Source organism: Mus caroli, chromosome 10 (genome assembly GCF_900094665.2).
Source record: "Mus caroli chromosome 10, CAROLI_EIJ_v1.1, whole genome shotgun sequence".
Taxonomy (NCBI): domain Eukaryota; kingdom Metazoa; phylum Chordata; class Mammalia; order Rodentia; family Muridae; genus Mus; species Mus caroli.
In genome coordinates this window covers 109,034,647-109,051,296 of record NC_034579.1, presented here as the reverse complement: position 1 = coordinate 109,051,296, position 16,650 = coordinate 109,034,647, and the positions used below count along the sequence as shown (strand labels likewise).

General features: G+C 43.3%; 1 protein-coding gene across 3 annotated transcripts in view; it reads right to left on the bottom strand.

The window, feature by feature from the left end:
* Nucleotides 1–16,650, bottom strand: part of Ptprr (protein tyrosine phosphatase receptor type R) — a 247,876-nt gene that overhangs the window by 14,609 nt on the left and 216,617 nt on the right. For all 3 annotated transcript variants that reach the window (XM_021174212.2, XM_021174213.2, XM_029482860.1), the window contains 3 exons: nt 8,439–8,549; nt 6,729–6,886; nt 3,458–3,571 (listed from right to left, as the gene is read on the bottom strand). In XM_021174212.2, the coding sequence (XP_021029871.1) occupies nt 3,458–3,571; nt 6,729–6,886; nt 8,439–8,549 (383 nt within the window). The remainder of the gene's footprint in view (nt 1–3,457; nt 3,572–6,728; nt 6,887–8,438; nt 8,550–16,650) is intronic.

Here is a 16,650-nt window from a genome sequence, read left to right as displayed (position 1 = left end):
GTGACTCTGAACTCCAGCCACTCCTGACACAACCTTCCAAGTGCTGGGATTACAGGCAGGTGCTACTATGCCTGGCCTAATGGATTTTTTTTCTTGAAAAAAAAAAAAAGAAAGGAAAAAGGAAAAAGGAAAAAGGAAAAAGGAAAAAGGAAAGAATGAGATGAGAAGAGAAGAGGAATGTCCTGCCACTGCCACCCATGGTACTTCTGAGTTTATTTTGTGAGTTAGATGAGTCACGTGCTTTGAAGACCATGGTGGAGACATCTTAATGAGATAAACTTCTGCCTGCTGAATAACACATTCTGAAATGTCTGAGAGATCCTGAGTAGAAGGCTAAGATGGCCAGGGAGATCATGAAGGAAGAACAGAGGCTGAAGGCATACTAAAGAAAGACACAGTGTAAGAGAACAGAGATGACGCTTGTATCTTTTAAAGACTGTATTTCTCCTGTTGCCTTAGTCCTGTCTTTCTTTCCTTCACCCCCTCCTCTGTCTCTCCCTTTCCCTTTCCTTCTCTTCAGTCTTGTCCTCCCTCCCTCCCCCTCCTTCCCTCTCTACCTCCTCCCTGCCTCCCTCTCTGTCTCCCTCTCTCCCTCTCTTTCTTTGTCTTTCTCCCCTCTCTATTTTTTTTGGAGACATGATCTCACTGAAAAAAAAAAATCCAGGCTAACCTCAAACTGGGAATCCTCCTGCCTCAGCTTCTGAGCTGTAGGGAGTGTGACTGGCTTAGCTTTCTTATTAGAGGCCTGAGTCCAAGGTAAGGCCATTAGCAGCAGTCAGCTGGCAAGTGGACTCCGAAAGGTAAGTAAGCTCCTTCAGGAAACCACCAAACCATATAGGGCAAGAGGTGAGGGGTGGAGAAGAAAAAGCAGCAAGACGAGCTGAAAGGAGGAGGGAGGACTTCTGTCATGGTTTTGACAGCTTCTGGGGGACAGACCACGGAAGTCAGAGACAAAGGGAGACAGGCTGAGAATGTCTATCAAGGGAGGAGCTTCAGGAATGAACTTCCGCACAGGGGTCTTATGAAATCAGTTAAATACATTTGACATGTATATCAGCTGTGATTAAAATCCAAGGACAAACTTCCGATCAGCAGGGGATTTGGATTATGTTTTCAAGAGTCTAGCAAGAATCAAGAGTTCTAGCCCTGTGGGAAGACCTTGGTGCTGATGCGAAGCCAAGGCCAAAATTTCTGGCTTTTTGCTTTAGGAAGGAAAGGAGAAGATAGAGGAGGCATTTGATAGGATTTAAAAAGCATGTATTGTGATTCCTTTCCAAACTGGAGAACAATTCAGTGGGGGAATGTGACTGGGAAAGAGAGACTAAAGTGGGTGGGATGGGGGATGGGGGATAGAGGATGGGGGGAGGGTAAGCTCAACAATGATAGGAGCCAAAAGGAGGAGCAGGCCTAGCAGGCCGGGGCATCTGCTAGCAGCCTTCAGATGAAGATGTTGAACTCTCAGCTCTTCCTGCACCATGCCTGCCTGGATGTTGCCATGCTCCTACCTTGATGATAATGGACTGAACCTCTGAACCTGTAAGCCAGCCCCAATTAAATGTTGTCCTTATAAGAGTTGCCTTGGTCATGGTGTCTGTTCCTAGCAGTAAAACCCTAACTGAGTCAGGGTCCTATACTGGGGCTCACTTATAAATGTATGAACTAGTAATTCAAGTCAACATGGTGAGAGTGCTGGGCTTACCAGGCACTTCCTTAACCTCTGAGTGAGGACCCAAGAGGCAAAAGTAGGCCTCCAAATCTGACGAGAACCAATCAGATCCTCTTAAAACTTGTTGTTTTTAAATTGCATTTATTTATTCCGTGTAGGCGTATCTGTTGGGGAACACACTAAGGCACATGAGTGGAGATCAGAGGACAACTCGTAGGAAGGAGCAGGCTCTCTCATTCCACCAGGTGGGTCCTGGGGATTGAGCTCAGGTCCTTGGGTTTGGTTGCAAGTGCCTTAACCCACTCATGGGCCCTAGATCTCCTTCAGGGTCTATGGATTGTACTGGGTGCCAGCAAAAGGGTCCTTCAAGTCTAAGATGGCCATTAGAAATGAGAAAATGAATTAGTTTTATAGGTAGTGGCATTTGGAATATGCAAATGAGGAAACAGAGAGGGTGAAGTCAGGCTAGGAAATGTAGGGTGAGGGCTTAAGCACATTACAGGCTCCAGCCCACTTAAGTGCAGCTTGTAACCCGTGAGTGTATCTAGGACCCTGTGACTGACAGGGGCACATTTAGATACTACCTATACTGATAGTCACTGTACTTAAACTTGGTGGAATGCTTATCATGTGCCAGGTCTTCACATTTACAGGGTTTTTGTTTTTAACCATTACAATGAGAAGTATACGCTATTATTAATTCCATTCTCTGGAAGAAAAAGTTAGAAAATGAAGAAGCCAAGTGAGCCACTTAAAGACCACACAATTGGAAGCCATGAAAGATAAGATGCAGACTCAGTGTTAGAGCCCAGGGTCTGAACTGCCACAATGGGCAGGCTCTTCTAAACCAGGGCAGAAAAGGAAGGGGAGAGAGTAAAGTAATATAGATGCTGAAAACCAGGGGCTTCTATGTGCCACAGACTGTTTTAAGGGCACACACACACACACACACACAGCCATGAACACACAGATATACACACATGTACACATACAGATATACACACATCTACATACACAGAGATACACGTATGCACACACACATACACACACACCCCCATACATGTACACATACACACAGGCACACACACACTTATTTGCATTTCCAGAATAGCTCCTATGTTTCCTTTATTGCAATTCCAGAACATACTACTTAGTAAGTGCTCAAAATATTTATTGAACAACTTGGACAACTCTATTTCCTTCCTTCCTTCCTTCCTTCCTTCCTTCCTTCCTTCTTCCCTCCCTCCCTCCCTCCCTCCCTCCCCCTCTCTCTACCCCCCCACCATGCTGTTCTTAAGAGGCATCTACTTTTGATCTCTATCACTGCCCCAGCTCTCCATCCACCACCCAGGCTTGGCTACGGGGCAAGAAGTTTCTCCTTTGTGTTGTTTTCAAGCTTAGTGTTGACCATCACAAGGGTGATCGTCCCGCTTGCACACATTGGATGGCTGCTGTGGTTTTAAAAAATGAAAAAAAAAAGTGGTAGGATGTGGGAAAAAAACCTAGAATTCTTGTAGAAAATTGTCTCTTGACTGCTTGGGAATTACCAGCAAGATTAACATAGGGTCCAGTATAATACTCCAAAGAATTGAAAAAAAGAGTCTAAAATAAATATCATCATTGTTCATGATAGACAAAATGTGGAACCCATACACAATGCTTGTTCTTTAGTACAGAGACTTAGGATCATAGAGCTGTCATGTTTATGAAGTGATCTTGATTAAGTGAAGTTGCGGTGGACAGCTCTGCTCAGATGCATGGCCTCTATGATGCCACCCCCGGTCCACGTACCTGTCTACACGGAGCTGGCAGACAATACTTAGTGCGTCTACAACTCCTTCTTCTTTCAATTGTTGACAGCCAATGGATGTAGCGATGAAACACCCAGTTCTCCCAATCCCCGCGCTGAATGGGAAAGAAAAGGAACGAGGAGATAAAGAAAGAGAGTGAAGTAAGTGACATTCTCTTAAATGTATGCTTTTAACCTTGAAACTACAAAGAGTAATAACTAATTAATAACTAATAACTAATAACAGTGATAAAACTGATATGAATCAAGTAGCCTATTGAGTAGTAGTAACCCAGCCTTGCTGGGCAAAAAATAGATTTTTTTTCATTTAGTTATAAGTAGTAGGATGAGTGTGGAGGAAGGAGGTGAGGGGTTGGGAGAATGGTGAGCAGATAGTATAATTGTTCTAGAAAGTTCTAGAAAGAATATGGTGAGGAATGGGCAGTTGAAAGGAAAGATTTAGATACATTGCAATTGTGATGAACAGTGGGAAAACAAAAAGTCAGAGAGACCTAGGCCTAAAGGACAAAAAAGAGGGTGTTTTCACAGGAGCAAGAGGGAATTCTGGGAAGGGGGCTGACTGGGAGGTGCAGTTAGATGCTGAGGCCTAGTGAGTAACTGAAGATTCATTTCTATTTAGGGGAGAGGATGGAACTAGAGGAACGTACTTTCAGGTCATTGACACTGAGATGATAACTGGACAGAAATATTGTGTGTCTTGGGGAACTTACGCACTTACCTGCCTCAGTTAGCAAATCTATAGTAAGTGTATAGAATCAACTTCACCAACCCCCATTTTTGATCACTGTCTTTATGTAAATTCCTCTCAACTTTGTATCTAAAATCCCCAAATTTCACCTATGTGGAACTTTTTATGGTACTATATTTCACATGTTCAATATATTTAAATAGACGCATCTGTGTATCTTGCCCTCAACGGCCTAACCCATCCATCAGCTACAAGGCTCTCTAGCCTAGGAAGTCTTCTTCCACATCTGTACCTCTTTCACCCCAACATCCCATCTGTTATTTTGTTTCTATTTTCTAGCTCAACTGAGCCTTTGGGATGGATGCTTTCCTCTGTGTAGAGTATTCACATCCTCAGTGTGTCTCCATTTCATGATCATTGAGGGCATCATGATGCTTTTCAGCTCTCAGGACTTTTCCTGGATTGGCTCATGGTACAGCTTCTTGGATCACTGTTCCAGACTAAGGACATTGTTTCCTCTTTACTCAAACACGGGTGCTGGTCCCCAGTGGTCAAGCACAATCTCTATCCTATTCATCTTGCTACTTGTGACCTAGAAAATCTTAACATAACAACCATTAAACTCGGAATCTTTTGTTGTTTTTTTGCTCCTACCATATGTGCCTTATGTAATGAATCATAATTATTTCACATATTTACCATGTTTTTCTTCAGACAAATGTAACTAAATGACATTTATAAGGAATAGGTCTGTTTAATCAAAGTGTCCATAAAGACTTCGATTTTCTGAAGAAATAGGATTTGCATCATGTCTTAGGAAGGGCAGGTACTTTGTCTACCATGAATGAGAACATCGATCCCAGGTGAAACAATAATCTGGGGAAAGAATTGATGCAAACAGAATGTGTGACTTGTGACAGGCAATAGATTAGCTGCAGTGGAGAAGAAGGTCCTTTGAATAGAAAAGCAGGAAACAGGGCCAGGCAGGGGAACTAAGATCATACCCAGGAGGCTAAGGAGTATGAACTACATCCTGTATACTTTGAAGAACATTTAAAAGAATCTGATGGGAACTTTCCAGAAAGAATCTCATATATGCATTCAAACTTGTTCATTAGTGCCACGGGATTCAGTCATCCCTGTGGTGTATCCTCAGAGTCAAGGCTAAGCACTGCTGCTCCAGGTGATGGGACTCCATCCACCAGTTTTGAACATGGACTGCACGTCAGGTAAACATTTTCAGGAATATCACCTCAGAGAAGCACATAGGCTAGGCCAGAGTGGCCCGAGGGAGAAGGGTATGTGTGTGCAATTAGTCAACTACTTCTAAACTACACGGATGAGGTCATAAGGGTCTGGACTAGGGTGGATGAACAGGAAGTGTGATTATGGGAGAAGCTTTGAAGGGAAAGGCAATCTGCTAACTGATTAGATACTGCAAATAGAGTTGTAAGAAGGGCCAAAGATAACTGTCAACATTGGATACAGAGTGGAGGAAACAAAGAGGGCCTCATTCTTGGAAGCGTTAATCAGAGGGGGCCCTTGATTTTATAGGGGAAGTGCCTCTTTCAGCTTACATATCCTTACTGCTTAATGACTTTGGGTGGGAGATAGCTCTAGCCCTCAACTGTGCCCAACTGGTCGTTTCCTCTTTAGCTCCAAGGGTTTAGGATAAAGTCTAACGCTAGAAAGTAGGCTTTAAAAAGGTTTTTCTTTTTTAATGAAAACTTTCAATTAATCCACACAGTTTCAAGGCAGAAAGAGAGCATGAGAAATCTAAAATCACATATTTTATCAAGCTCCTTTTTAGGATACTTGGAAAGTTAAACATCAATGTCAGTTATTTTGGAAAAATATGGAACCCTCGGCCCATCCTGGAAACTCATGTAAATTACCTGCTTTAGTCACTTGAAAAGGAAAGCAAGGGGGAAGGCCAGTTATGGGAGGTTAACTTCAAGGCAGGCACTAGGAAGAAAACCCCGTGGACAGCCACTGCTGTCACCTCATCTACCTGGCCTCCATACCCCGAATGCGCTTTGTCTTCCTTAAAATAAATGACCACTTGTCTGCTCCCCACTGCATGCAGTAGCTTCTCGTTTTCATGAGCTATCTCTAAAAATGGTTAACTCTTCACCAAATCTGCTAAAGTAATAAGTGCTGCCAAGACACAGTTCAGGTAGTCTCTTAAAACAACAACAACAACAACAACAACAACAACAATCTTAAAGCTATCTGCAGCTCTTAGCATGCCTGTGACCATGGAGAGAAAAATGAACAAAAACGAGTTTCAAGTGAAGTTTCAGTTTCAGATGATGGGTTAAGATCTGCTCACGCAGGCATTTATTTAGACCTAGAAATCCGTTTGCTGTCTGCGTTAAAATATCCCCAGAGCTCTCATTCATTTCTGTAACTATCATTTTGGCTAAGTCTTAGGATATTAATACATTTTTAATCAATATGTAATTTACTACTAAGTTCCATTCTGGGAGCTAAGGCCTACTTCTGTCTGTTCTGTAGTTACAGAGCAGAGAGCTGCTTGGCAGGAGGGTCGGTTCGCACCTTACCTGCAGTGGACAACCACAGGCCCTCGGCCTTCAGAGGCCAGTCTGTCTTCTTCCACATCCAACATGAGCTGCAGAAGGGGCTGGGCACTGTCTGGAGTCTTGTGATCCGGCCATGAAGTGTACCAGTAGTGCTTCACATGCTGGGTGTGACTTCCTTGCTGGAAATAGCGACAATCGCCAAATTACTTATTCCTTTGTGGAACTAAAAGGTACCTTCACTACATAACAGCACTAAGTGCCTCCTTTGGCTTCCTCCTCTTGCTGGCTGCTAACTTCTAGATAGGGAGAAAAATCTAGACACTTTCCAAAAATACCCTTTCACCTTGAGAAAGCTTTACTGTGAGTGCCCTGGGCTGACAGGGAAGCTGCGTGTCTTCTCTCTCTAAGAATCCAGGTCTGTATCTGTATCCATCACAGAGATTATAGATCACATACATACTATACACTGAGTATATACTCATAATACACTTTAGTAGCCAAAAACCTTGCTGTTGTTTGGAACAGGGTCTCACTATATAGCCCTGACTGGTCTGGAACTCACTATGTAAGACTAGGATGACCTCAAACTCACAGAGATCCTTCTGCCTCTGCCTCCTGAGTGGTGGGATTAAAAGCATGTGCCACCATGTCCTGCTTAAGAGGTGAAAAATATAACCAGAAAGAAAGGGATAGATTGTGTTCCCTGGTGTCTAAGTTTTGACAGATTATGTATAAACATAGTAGCAGACATATGAAGGTTTGCTGGATACCCAATCCAAATAGTTCTATACATATCTCAAATTACCTAACACCGAGGCTCCCTACCAGTAAAGGAGCTATGTGCAATCCCTGAGGCTACACTCTGAGCAGAGGCTCACACACACCATCTTAATACCCACAGCCCAGGTAGGAGGCCTATGTCTGATCAGTCATGTGCAGGTTTCTGAAAAGCCTTCCTCTGCTACACTTTTTAATTAAGAAGCACCCTTGGGCCCTGCCTTCACTCTCTTCTTTGTGATGCTTCTATCCCAGGAGTAGGCTGCTGATAGGATTGAGGTCTTTAGATAGGTTGTTCTTTAAAAATGAAAATAATACCATGGCAACACTGGTTAGCATCCGCTGCCCCATGGCAACACTGGCTATCATTTGGTGCCCCATGGCAACCCTGGCTAGCACCTGCTGCCCCATGGCAACACTGGTTAGCATCAGCTACCCCATGAGTTAAGTAGGACCACACTCCTAAGACTGAAACTGGTCTAGGATTGCCCCTGGGAATGACCGTAACTCCAAGTTTTTTAAGATCACATGAGCACCGCAGGTTCATCTTTCTATGCACAGCCATATGTCAGTATAGACTTTCTCTTCAGTGGCTCTCATTTAAACCTGCTTAGACCATAATGACGTTAGCATAAAGGTCCCGGTCAGGTCTCCTGCATAAGCCTCTAGTTAAGACCCTTCTAGAAGCTAAGTCAGAAATGTCCTCTAAGTGAAAAGTAGCTGAACCCCCAACGTCCTGCAAGGTGAACTTCCTTAATGTCTACTTACATTAATTCAATAGGCAATAATTACTTCATAGGCTAACGGTGTCAGACAACAAGGAACATCGATAGCTTGCCTTTGTTCTCAGTACTATCTAGCTTTCACAAGTTGTATCTGTTAGGACTTAAGAAAGGAGAACTGTAACCCCCTGCCCTCACTTACTGTGAAGACAGCAACAGCTCACGATCTTACCTTTAAGACGAGGTTGCGGACGGTGTAGTTATCACATTCGGTCACCCCAGTGACCAGGACCTCAACCTTGCCGTAAATCCCTCTCTTTTCTGGCCAGTAGAGCACACATTTCTGTGGGGAAAAGAACAGCAAAGCTTTGTAGCTCTCTTTTTTCAAAGGCATCCATTTTTTCCATTTAATTAAAGTAATTCAAGAGTCAGTTTTATTATTCTGTAAAGATCCAAAGATGAGGTGAACTCTATGATGACCAGACATAATAAAATCTGTGTTTTATAAGTGCTTGTCACGTTTTACTAGTAACTCCGTAGCAGTCATAATGACAGGCAACATTTCCCCAGACTCTAATGAGAGTTAAAGGATTTTTAACCTCAATAACTAACAGGTAAAAGAAATGTTTTCTCCCGTGGTAGGAGAGCCAAAGCACCAAGTCCTGCCACTTCAAACCAACATGTCTAATAGGAATGTTTGTAACATATTAGATGCCCACAGAACGAAGATCCCCTGGCATGCAAGACAGGTGTAGTATTATCCTTTGTCAGGTCTGGTGATGTTTCTCACTTATGAGACTGACTGACATTAATGTGGGACACAATTGTGACCAACATGTTTTTATAATGGATCCTCTGTAAAGGACTTAATAGGACCAATAATAATGATATTGGAAACAGAAGGACGTAACATGGTGATTAAAGTGCAGACTTTGGACTCTGAGGACATAGATCCAAATTTTAGTTCTACTATAAGCAGGACAGTTGAATTCTCTGAGCACAGTTTCCTCATGACTTCATACATGCTAAGTACGTGGGACAAAGCCTGGCATACAGTAAACACTTAAAACATTTCAGTACTAATATGTTTTGATTTATTATTACATTTTGCTTATTTTGCATTAGGTGTGTGTATGCATGTGTAGGCATATACATGCCATGGCTCATGTGTGGATGTTAGAGGGTGGCTTGTTGGAGTCAGTTCTCTCTGTCCACTATGTGGGGCTCAGGAATTTAACCTAGCGTATCAGGGTGGGAGGCAAGCACTCTATCAGCTCACTCTTCTTACCAGCTGTCGTTGGTATGCTTTGTAAAAATTATTGCTTATTTGTGTGTGCATGTGCCTACACACATGTACACTCACAGAAGTGTGGGTGCCATTTAAGCCCAGATGAGGTCACCCGATTCTCTAGAGCTTGAGTTATAGGCATATCACCTAATGTGGGTGCTGGGAGCTGAGCTCTGGTCCTCTGGAAGAATAGCAAGTGCCTCTAACCATTGAGCCACCTCTCTGGTCCCCCTTGCTTCTATATCCTAATGTTCCTGAGTGATAATTCCCCAAACATATACACATTTATGTCGAAATTCTTTGACCTATTGCCATCATTTAGGGTCTTATATTCCTCGGATATTTGATGCTTCACATGTATGGTGAAGCTGTATGGACATTGGAAGAAACCTAGATACAGACACATTTGAAATTCCAGCAAAGCGGTCACAGGTTCGCAGAATTAAAGGGAAGACACACACTATGTGAGAAACACAGCTCCGGGGCCTTATCATGCCAGTGACACTCAAGCGCCAGGAAGAAAACCTGCCATGTGGTGCAGTGGCTTCTCTCACCTGCTATAGTGAACTCACAAGTCTTCACTTTTTTTAAAAAAAAGATTTACTTATCACTATTTGTAAGTACACTGTAGCGTCTTCAGACACCCCAGAAGAGGGCATCAGATCTCACTAGGGATGGTTGTGAGCCACCATGTGGTTGCTGGGACTTGAACTCAGAACCTTCAGAAGAACAGTCAGTGCTCTTAACCACTGAGCCATCTCTTCAGCCCCAAGTCTTCACATTTCTACTCTTTGCAGTGAAGTGGAGACCATCTCAGCTTGATTTACATGTGCAGCCCAGACTGATCTCATGTTAATATTAAAACCAGAGAGTGGGGAGTGGGGCTGGGAGTGGGGGTGGGGAGGGTAGGGGGTCTGGCAGAAGGGCTCGGCTTGCTTAATTGGTGGCCTGAGTTTGATGCTTTGATCCCATAGGTGACAGCGGAGGACTCACTCCACAAGGTCATCATTTGCTCTGGCCATGCCCCTACACCCACCCCACCTCCCTGCCATATATAAATAAATAAAAATTTTAAAATTCAAAAATTTAAAGGTAGAGTGAGTTGTTTCACTTTGTATCTATGTGTTGCCAAATATCTGACTCTGTGTGTGAGTGTGTGAGTGTGTGTGTGTGAGTATGTGTGTGAGTGAGTGAGTGTGTGTGTGTGTGTGTGTGTACACAAAACCAATGCATCCACATGCAGAGGCCAGAAGAGGATGTCCAATGTCCCGCACTATTACTGTCCACCTCATTCCCTTGAGTCACTGAATCTGCGGGTGATCCTCCAGTTAGCAGCTCTGGGATTACAGGAGCACACCACAGTGCCAGGCTTCTTAAGTAGATGCTTGGTAGTCAAACTCACCTCCTCATGCTTGACTGGCAAGATCTACTGGGCAGTCTCCCGCTACCATCTGTACTCAGACTAACCATTTGACTGGCTTCTCTCAGTGGAGCCGCAGTGATTTTCTAAACCATTGTGAATCCTAGGACTCACATCTTCCCGGTGAATCCAGGAAGACTGACAGAATCCTGGCAAGAGTTGACCAATGAAAGAGTTATGTTGTAGCCCAGTGGTGTAACACCCATGTCCATTGTCCGTGATCAGCCCTGAGCAGGAGTGTCCTTTTTAAAGGGAGGTGACTCTCAAAATCAATGGGGGACATCGGCCTGGCAGGAGCCTGGCATGTGCACCCTGATTCGAGTGACAAATATCTTGAACATAGAAGCATGGTTCTCTTCCTTTCTAAGCTTCCTTGGGCTTCTTGGTGTTTTCCTCGATTCTTTATCAGAAAAGCAGTTGGCAGGCAGCTCCCAGCAGCCAGTGCGGTGTGACTTGTTGATCAAACACCCTTAATTGGCATCCCACCTCCATTCTAAGCTACAATAGCTTATTTTTACACACTGAGCCCCACACCCTCTTGCATTGGAGGAAAATAGAAACAGAGATCAGATAAGTGTGGCTGCTTTTGAATACCAGCTGGGGGCTGGGCTGGGGCTGTAAATGTAGTTGTTTCAAGGAGCACAAGTTCATGTTTAAATTATCGTCATCAACCGAGTTTTTGGGCCTATTTATTGTTGTGGAACCTGGGCCAGGAAAGAAGCAGAGAAAGCTGTCTTGCAGATAGTTTTAGGAAACTTCACCAACTGTGAGTGAGTCAAAGTAGCTTGCTGCAGAGGCAAATACAACCCCAAGTCACCACTACTGTTCTGCCAACTGGGCTCACCCTTTCAGTAAAATTATCTATTAATCCGAAAAATCCATAATTGGGAGGAGAAAAGGGGTTTTGAGAGGACCATCTATGTCTTATATAAACAAGTAATTATCAGACCGAAAGCACTGCAAACTTTGATTCTTTGAAATAAGTAGTTTATAGAAAATTGGAACACAAGGGGAGCCACAGCTAGGAATCTGATTACCAAATAGCATGCCCATTTCATGGTTATACTTAAAGCCAAAGATATGTTTGCTGTATGAGTTAAAGCTGTGTACCATCGCATGAGAAATGGCTCTGAATGAATTAAAAATTTGGTTTCATGTAGGCTCTGTTACTATATGGGAGAGACAGAACGTGGGCATAGTGCATCAGCTAAATAATGTTAGCATGCATAGGGGCTCCACTATCAACGTTTCACTTGATCCCTCGCATAATCCTCTGAGGTTGGTAGATGCAGTGGTTTGAATAAGAAAGGCCCTTGTAGGCTCCTGTGTTTCAGTGCTTGGCTCCCAGTCAGTGGAACTGTTTGGGAAGGATTGGGAGGTGTGGTCTTTTTAGGGGAGGTGTGGCCTCACTGGGGGTGGGTTTTGAGGTTTCAAAAGCTCACAGCGGATAAGTCTCTCTCTCTTAGTATGCTAAGCTGTGTTTACATTGATACTCGCTATGACCAAGGTCCTCTGGTTTGTTTAAATGATACCAAATCAATTAAATAGGAAGTGTTGGATCTAAGAAAACACTCAGAAGCAAGCTACATTGATACGCAGAGCAGACAGAACTCTGGAGCAGCCTCAGAAACACCGTGTCTCCTTGACCTCTCACTCTGGAGCTAGCTATTAAAACTTCTTTGATTTATCAAAAGACAGATAAGGCAAAACCTCTCAGTTCCTGGGAGGAAGGATAAACAGAGGATGTGAAGTACATCTGACACACATCTGTTGCCACTGGATTAACCCTTCCATGAATCACATCTACACTGCACTTTGATAATGACCATAGCTGCCTTTATGACAGGGTGTCAATATAAATCCAACATGGCTGCCCATTCTTCAAAGAATCTAAGTGGAAAATTTTTTTCTTGGATTTTTTGGGGGCCTATATTTCTTAACATTTCTGTGCCACATAAAACTTTTTGAGGGGTAGGGACTTGATACAGGGACTGGATATGTATCCCAATCTACCTTAAAATTCATGATCCTTTAGCTTTTGTAAAGGTTGTACCATACACACACACACACACACACAAACACAGCTGAATTTTCTTTTTTAAAAAGACTTATTTATTTACTTATTTATATTGTGTATATGAGTGCGTTGTCTTCATATACACCAGAAAAGAGCATCAGGTCTCATTACAGATGGTTGTGAGCATCATGTGGCTGCTAGGAATTGAATTCAGGACCTCTGGAAGAGCAACCACTGAGCCATCTCTCCAGCTCCAGCAGCTAGCTAAACTTCGGTGAAAAACAAGAACCAATAAAGAAAACTATAGTCAAAACCGGCCAAAATGAGACAACTACATGGTTTTTATAAAGGTTAAAATCCTAAATATGATTCACCCCAATACTGTATTACAGGCTTTTTTGTATGCTCTCCTACTTAAAAAACGAAATGGGGAATTTTGATAACATGGATATAATTTTATAACCCAGAACACTAGTTTCAAAATGGCACTCAAAACCAACCAATCAAAACACACACACACACACACACACACACACACACACACACACATCAAAAACAAATGGAGGACCCACTATTAAAAAGTGAACAAATTTTATAGGTGTGTACTTGCATATATGGCCACGCATGGATGTGTGTATGTATGTGAGTGAAAATCAGAGGACAACCAAGTGTGCTGTTACTCTGAGAAGTTAGTGAGTTTGTGTGGCTGTGCTGGGGTCCAGAAATTGATCCAAGTGTTGAATTGGCAGCTTCAGGGCCAGGTCTCTCATACTTCCTGCCCCTGCCTCTCACAGCCCCAGAAAGCTGCACAGGGTTCCCTCTGAAGTATTCTTATCTGCATGAGGGAAGTTCTTCCAGACCCTCCCTAGGATCTCAAAAGGCAGATTCACCAGTGGAAAGAAAACAAGAGTTGACACCACACCCAGAGCATTGATGAACTTTGCTCAAGACTGTTATCTGTTCTGAAAGACTCATTTCCCTTAAAAACAATTTCTCAGGATAGCCGTGGTGGCTGACTCTGGTACTCCCTGTAACCGTGGGCTTTTTCACCTGTGACTCAGTTCTAGAATAACAACTCAGAGGCTATATTTTATTAATAAATGCCTAGGCTGTAAGCTAGGCTTGTTTCCTGACTACCTCACAACTTATATAAGCCCATTAATACTATTTTATGTCTGTCACATGGCCTCTCCTCAGTTTCATACATCTGAGTTCCTGCAAGTCCAGGTGGCGAAATTCCCATGCCTCTTTCCCAGAGTTCCTCTCTGCCGGATGTCCCACCTTCTAATTCTGTCTCAGCTTATTGGCCATCTGACTTTTATTGACAGGTGATGCTTCCACACAGGGCACAGGAGATTATCCCTACAACTCTCAGTACTCAGAAGGCCAAGGGAGTATGTTTGTGAATCTGAGGCTAGCCTGGGCTACCTAGGGGTATCCTGACTCGAAAGGCTAAAATTAACAAAACAGAACAAATAGAAGACATAACCAAACCAGTAGAACCTCTCACTGCAACAATTTTCTCTAAGATGGCCACACCATTCTATCATAGGAAAGCCATATGTAACTTTTAAAATCTTCTTGGTTTAATGAATGCATACTTTTTTTTGTTTTTGTGATGTATATCCTTGTGTACAATGTTTACCTTCCTCTTTTGTGACTCTGAATTTCTGAAATTTTATTGAGCAGTGGGGCAAGTTCCTTTATGCTTGTGGCTTTTTCTATAGCATCCTTAACTGTACTGTGTTTTTTTTTTTCCAAAACTTTATTATCTTTTAGTCAGGTAATTTCATATCTGTGAATAATATCTTGATGACACATTAGTTAGAGATGTGGACAAAAAAAAATCAGAGCCACTTAAATATCTATTCATAACGAAATAACTGCATGAGTTTTGATACATCCACACACTGGGGTTTTAGTAGCTGTTAAAAGCAATGCTTTGATGAATTACGGCAAAGAGGATGCGCATGATGTTGAAAGTATAACACACAGTGAGATACAGACACCCTCTTCTCTTTATGTCAGTTCTAAGCCTTCCCCTGTCTTCTCTTAGCATGCATTCCGTTTTCATCTCTTGCCCATACAGAGTTCTAGAACTTTCATTCCAAGTACCAGCCAAAAGTTTCTGGTACTCCCCAGAAACTTCATACTTGAAATGCAAAGTGCATTTTCTTCCCTCATAATTTCCTCTCATTTCTCTAATCTGGACTCATGACACTACTGCCCACCAATTCTCTACACCACAGTCCTGGGCTCACACCACCACTGCCCACCAGAGCTCTAAACCCGAGTCTTTATCTTTCTCACCTTCAATCAAGACAAAGCCCTGTGGCTCTCAGCTCTGGAACACCTCCTACCTCCATTTCTCAGGACCCTGACCCTGCCTTAGTTCAGTGCCTCATTATTTCTTGTTTGGACTATTGCTGTGGCTTTCTACCTTGTTTCTCTCTGAGTTTTCCAAATCCAAACCCTAGATCCTCTATTAACTGTGTTCCAAATGTGCATACCACATCGGCACTCTGCATTAAAAAGATCCTCCCGGATTCACCATAGTCTGTATGAAGAAACCCTAAGATTTTTAATATAACTTCGGATCATCATGGCAAACGCCCCTTTCAAGTCTCAGTTTCCTGACTTTCCAGTTTTCCACCTGTGTTCCCGGCTTACTAGATTGCTCACATCGGGCAAGCCATGTGCTTGGCTGGACCATCCTCCCAGCCCCAGCCAGGCTCCTGAGGAAGATATAATACTTCAGGCACTGTGTTAACTTTTGGGCCAAAATATTCAATTGAAATGAATGTTTTGTATAATTTTGTCAGCCAGAGAGGGAAAGGAAATGAAAGACAGGGGAAGTTATCATGTGATCTCTCTATGGGTCACTGACATTAAACTGCAATGGCTGGATAAGCGAACCTATCACTAACAATAGGGTGCACACGTAAAACTCAAGTCGCTCTGACGAAAGTGTGTGGGGGTATAGACAGAGACATGCCTCGTTTAAATACTGGACAGAAGTATTATACTAGGCTAAGTCATCAGAGAACTCTCCCACTTCAGGAAAGATAAATTCTGCATGGTATTGCTTTCTGTGACCAATAGGAGGCTGTTTATCTTCTAATACTCCTTCCTTCTGTGGGCTGCTAATAGGTCAGTAGTATGCCTGTGGATATGGGCTTCCCCATTCGTCAAGTCTGATTAGAACATGACTTCTATCCCATGCTAACTTGCCGGCTCTACCTAATGACTTCTTCCCTCCGAGAAGTTTTGTCATCTAGCCTGTGCTAAGTCCATCCCAGGGAAGGTCAGTCCTTCCTCGCTCCAACTCCACAGTGGTTGTGTAAGTGCTCCTCCTGCACTTACACACTCAGTACACGACAGAGCCACTGACATCAGACAGTGCTCAGCCCGGGACTGGTTGTGCTCCACAGGGACATCATCGACATTTCCTGCTTTTCTCTCCCAGTTCAAGAGGGAGCTACAGTGAGTGACGTTCAGAGCTGTCTGAGAACTTTGACTCACAGGAAGATTGTAAACATTTTCTTTTCTGAGACAAGGTTGCACTGTACAGCTTGAGGGGGCCTTGACCTTGGGATCCTTTTCAAGGGCTGGGACTATAGGCAGGGGTCATCACAGTAAGTTTAAACAGAACTCTCTACCATTTTGTTTTCCCCTCCCCCTATCCCTCCCTCCCTCCCTCCCTCCCTCCCTCCCTCCCT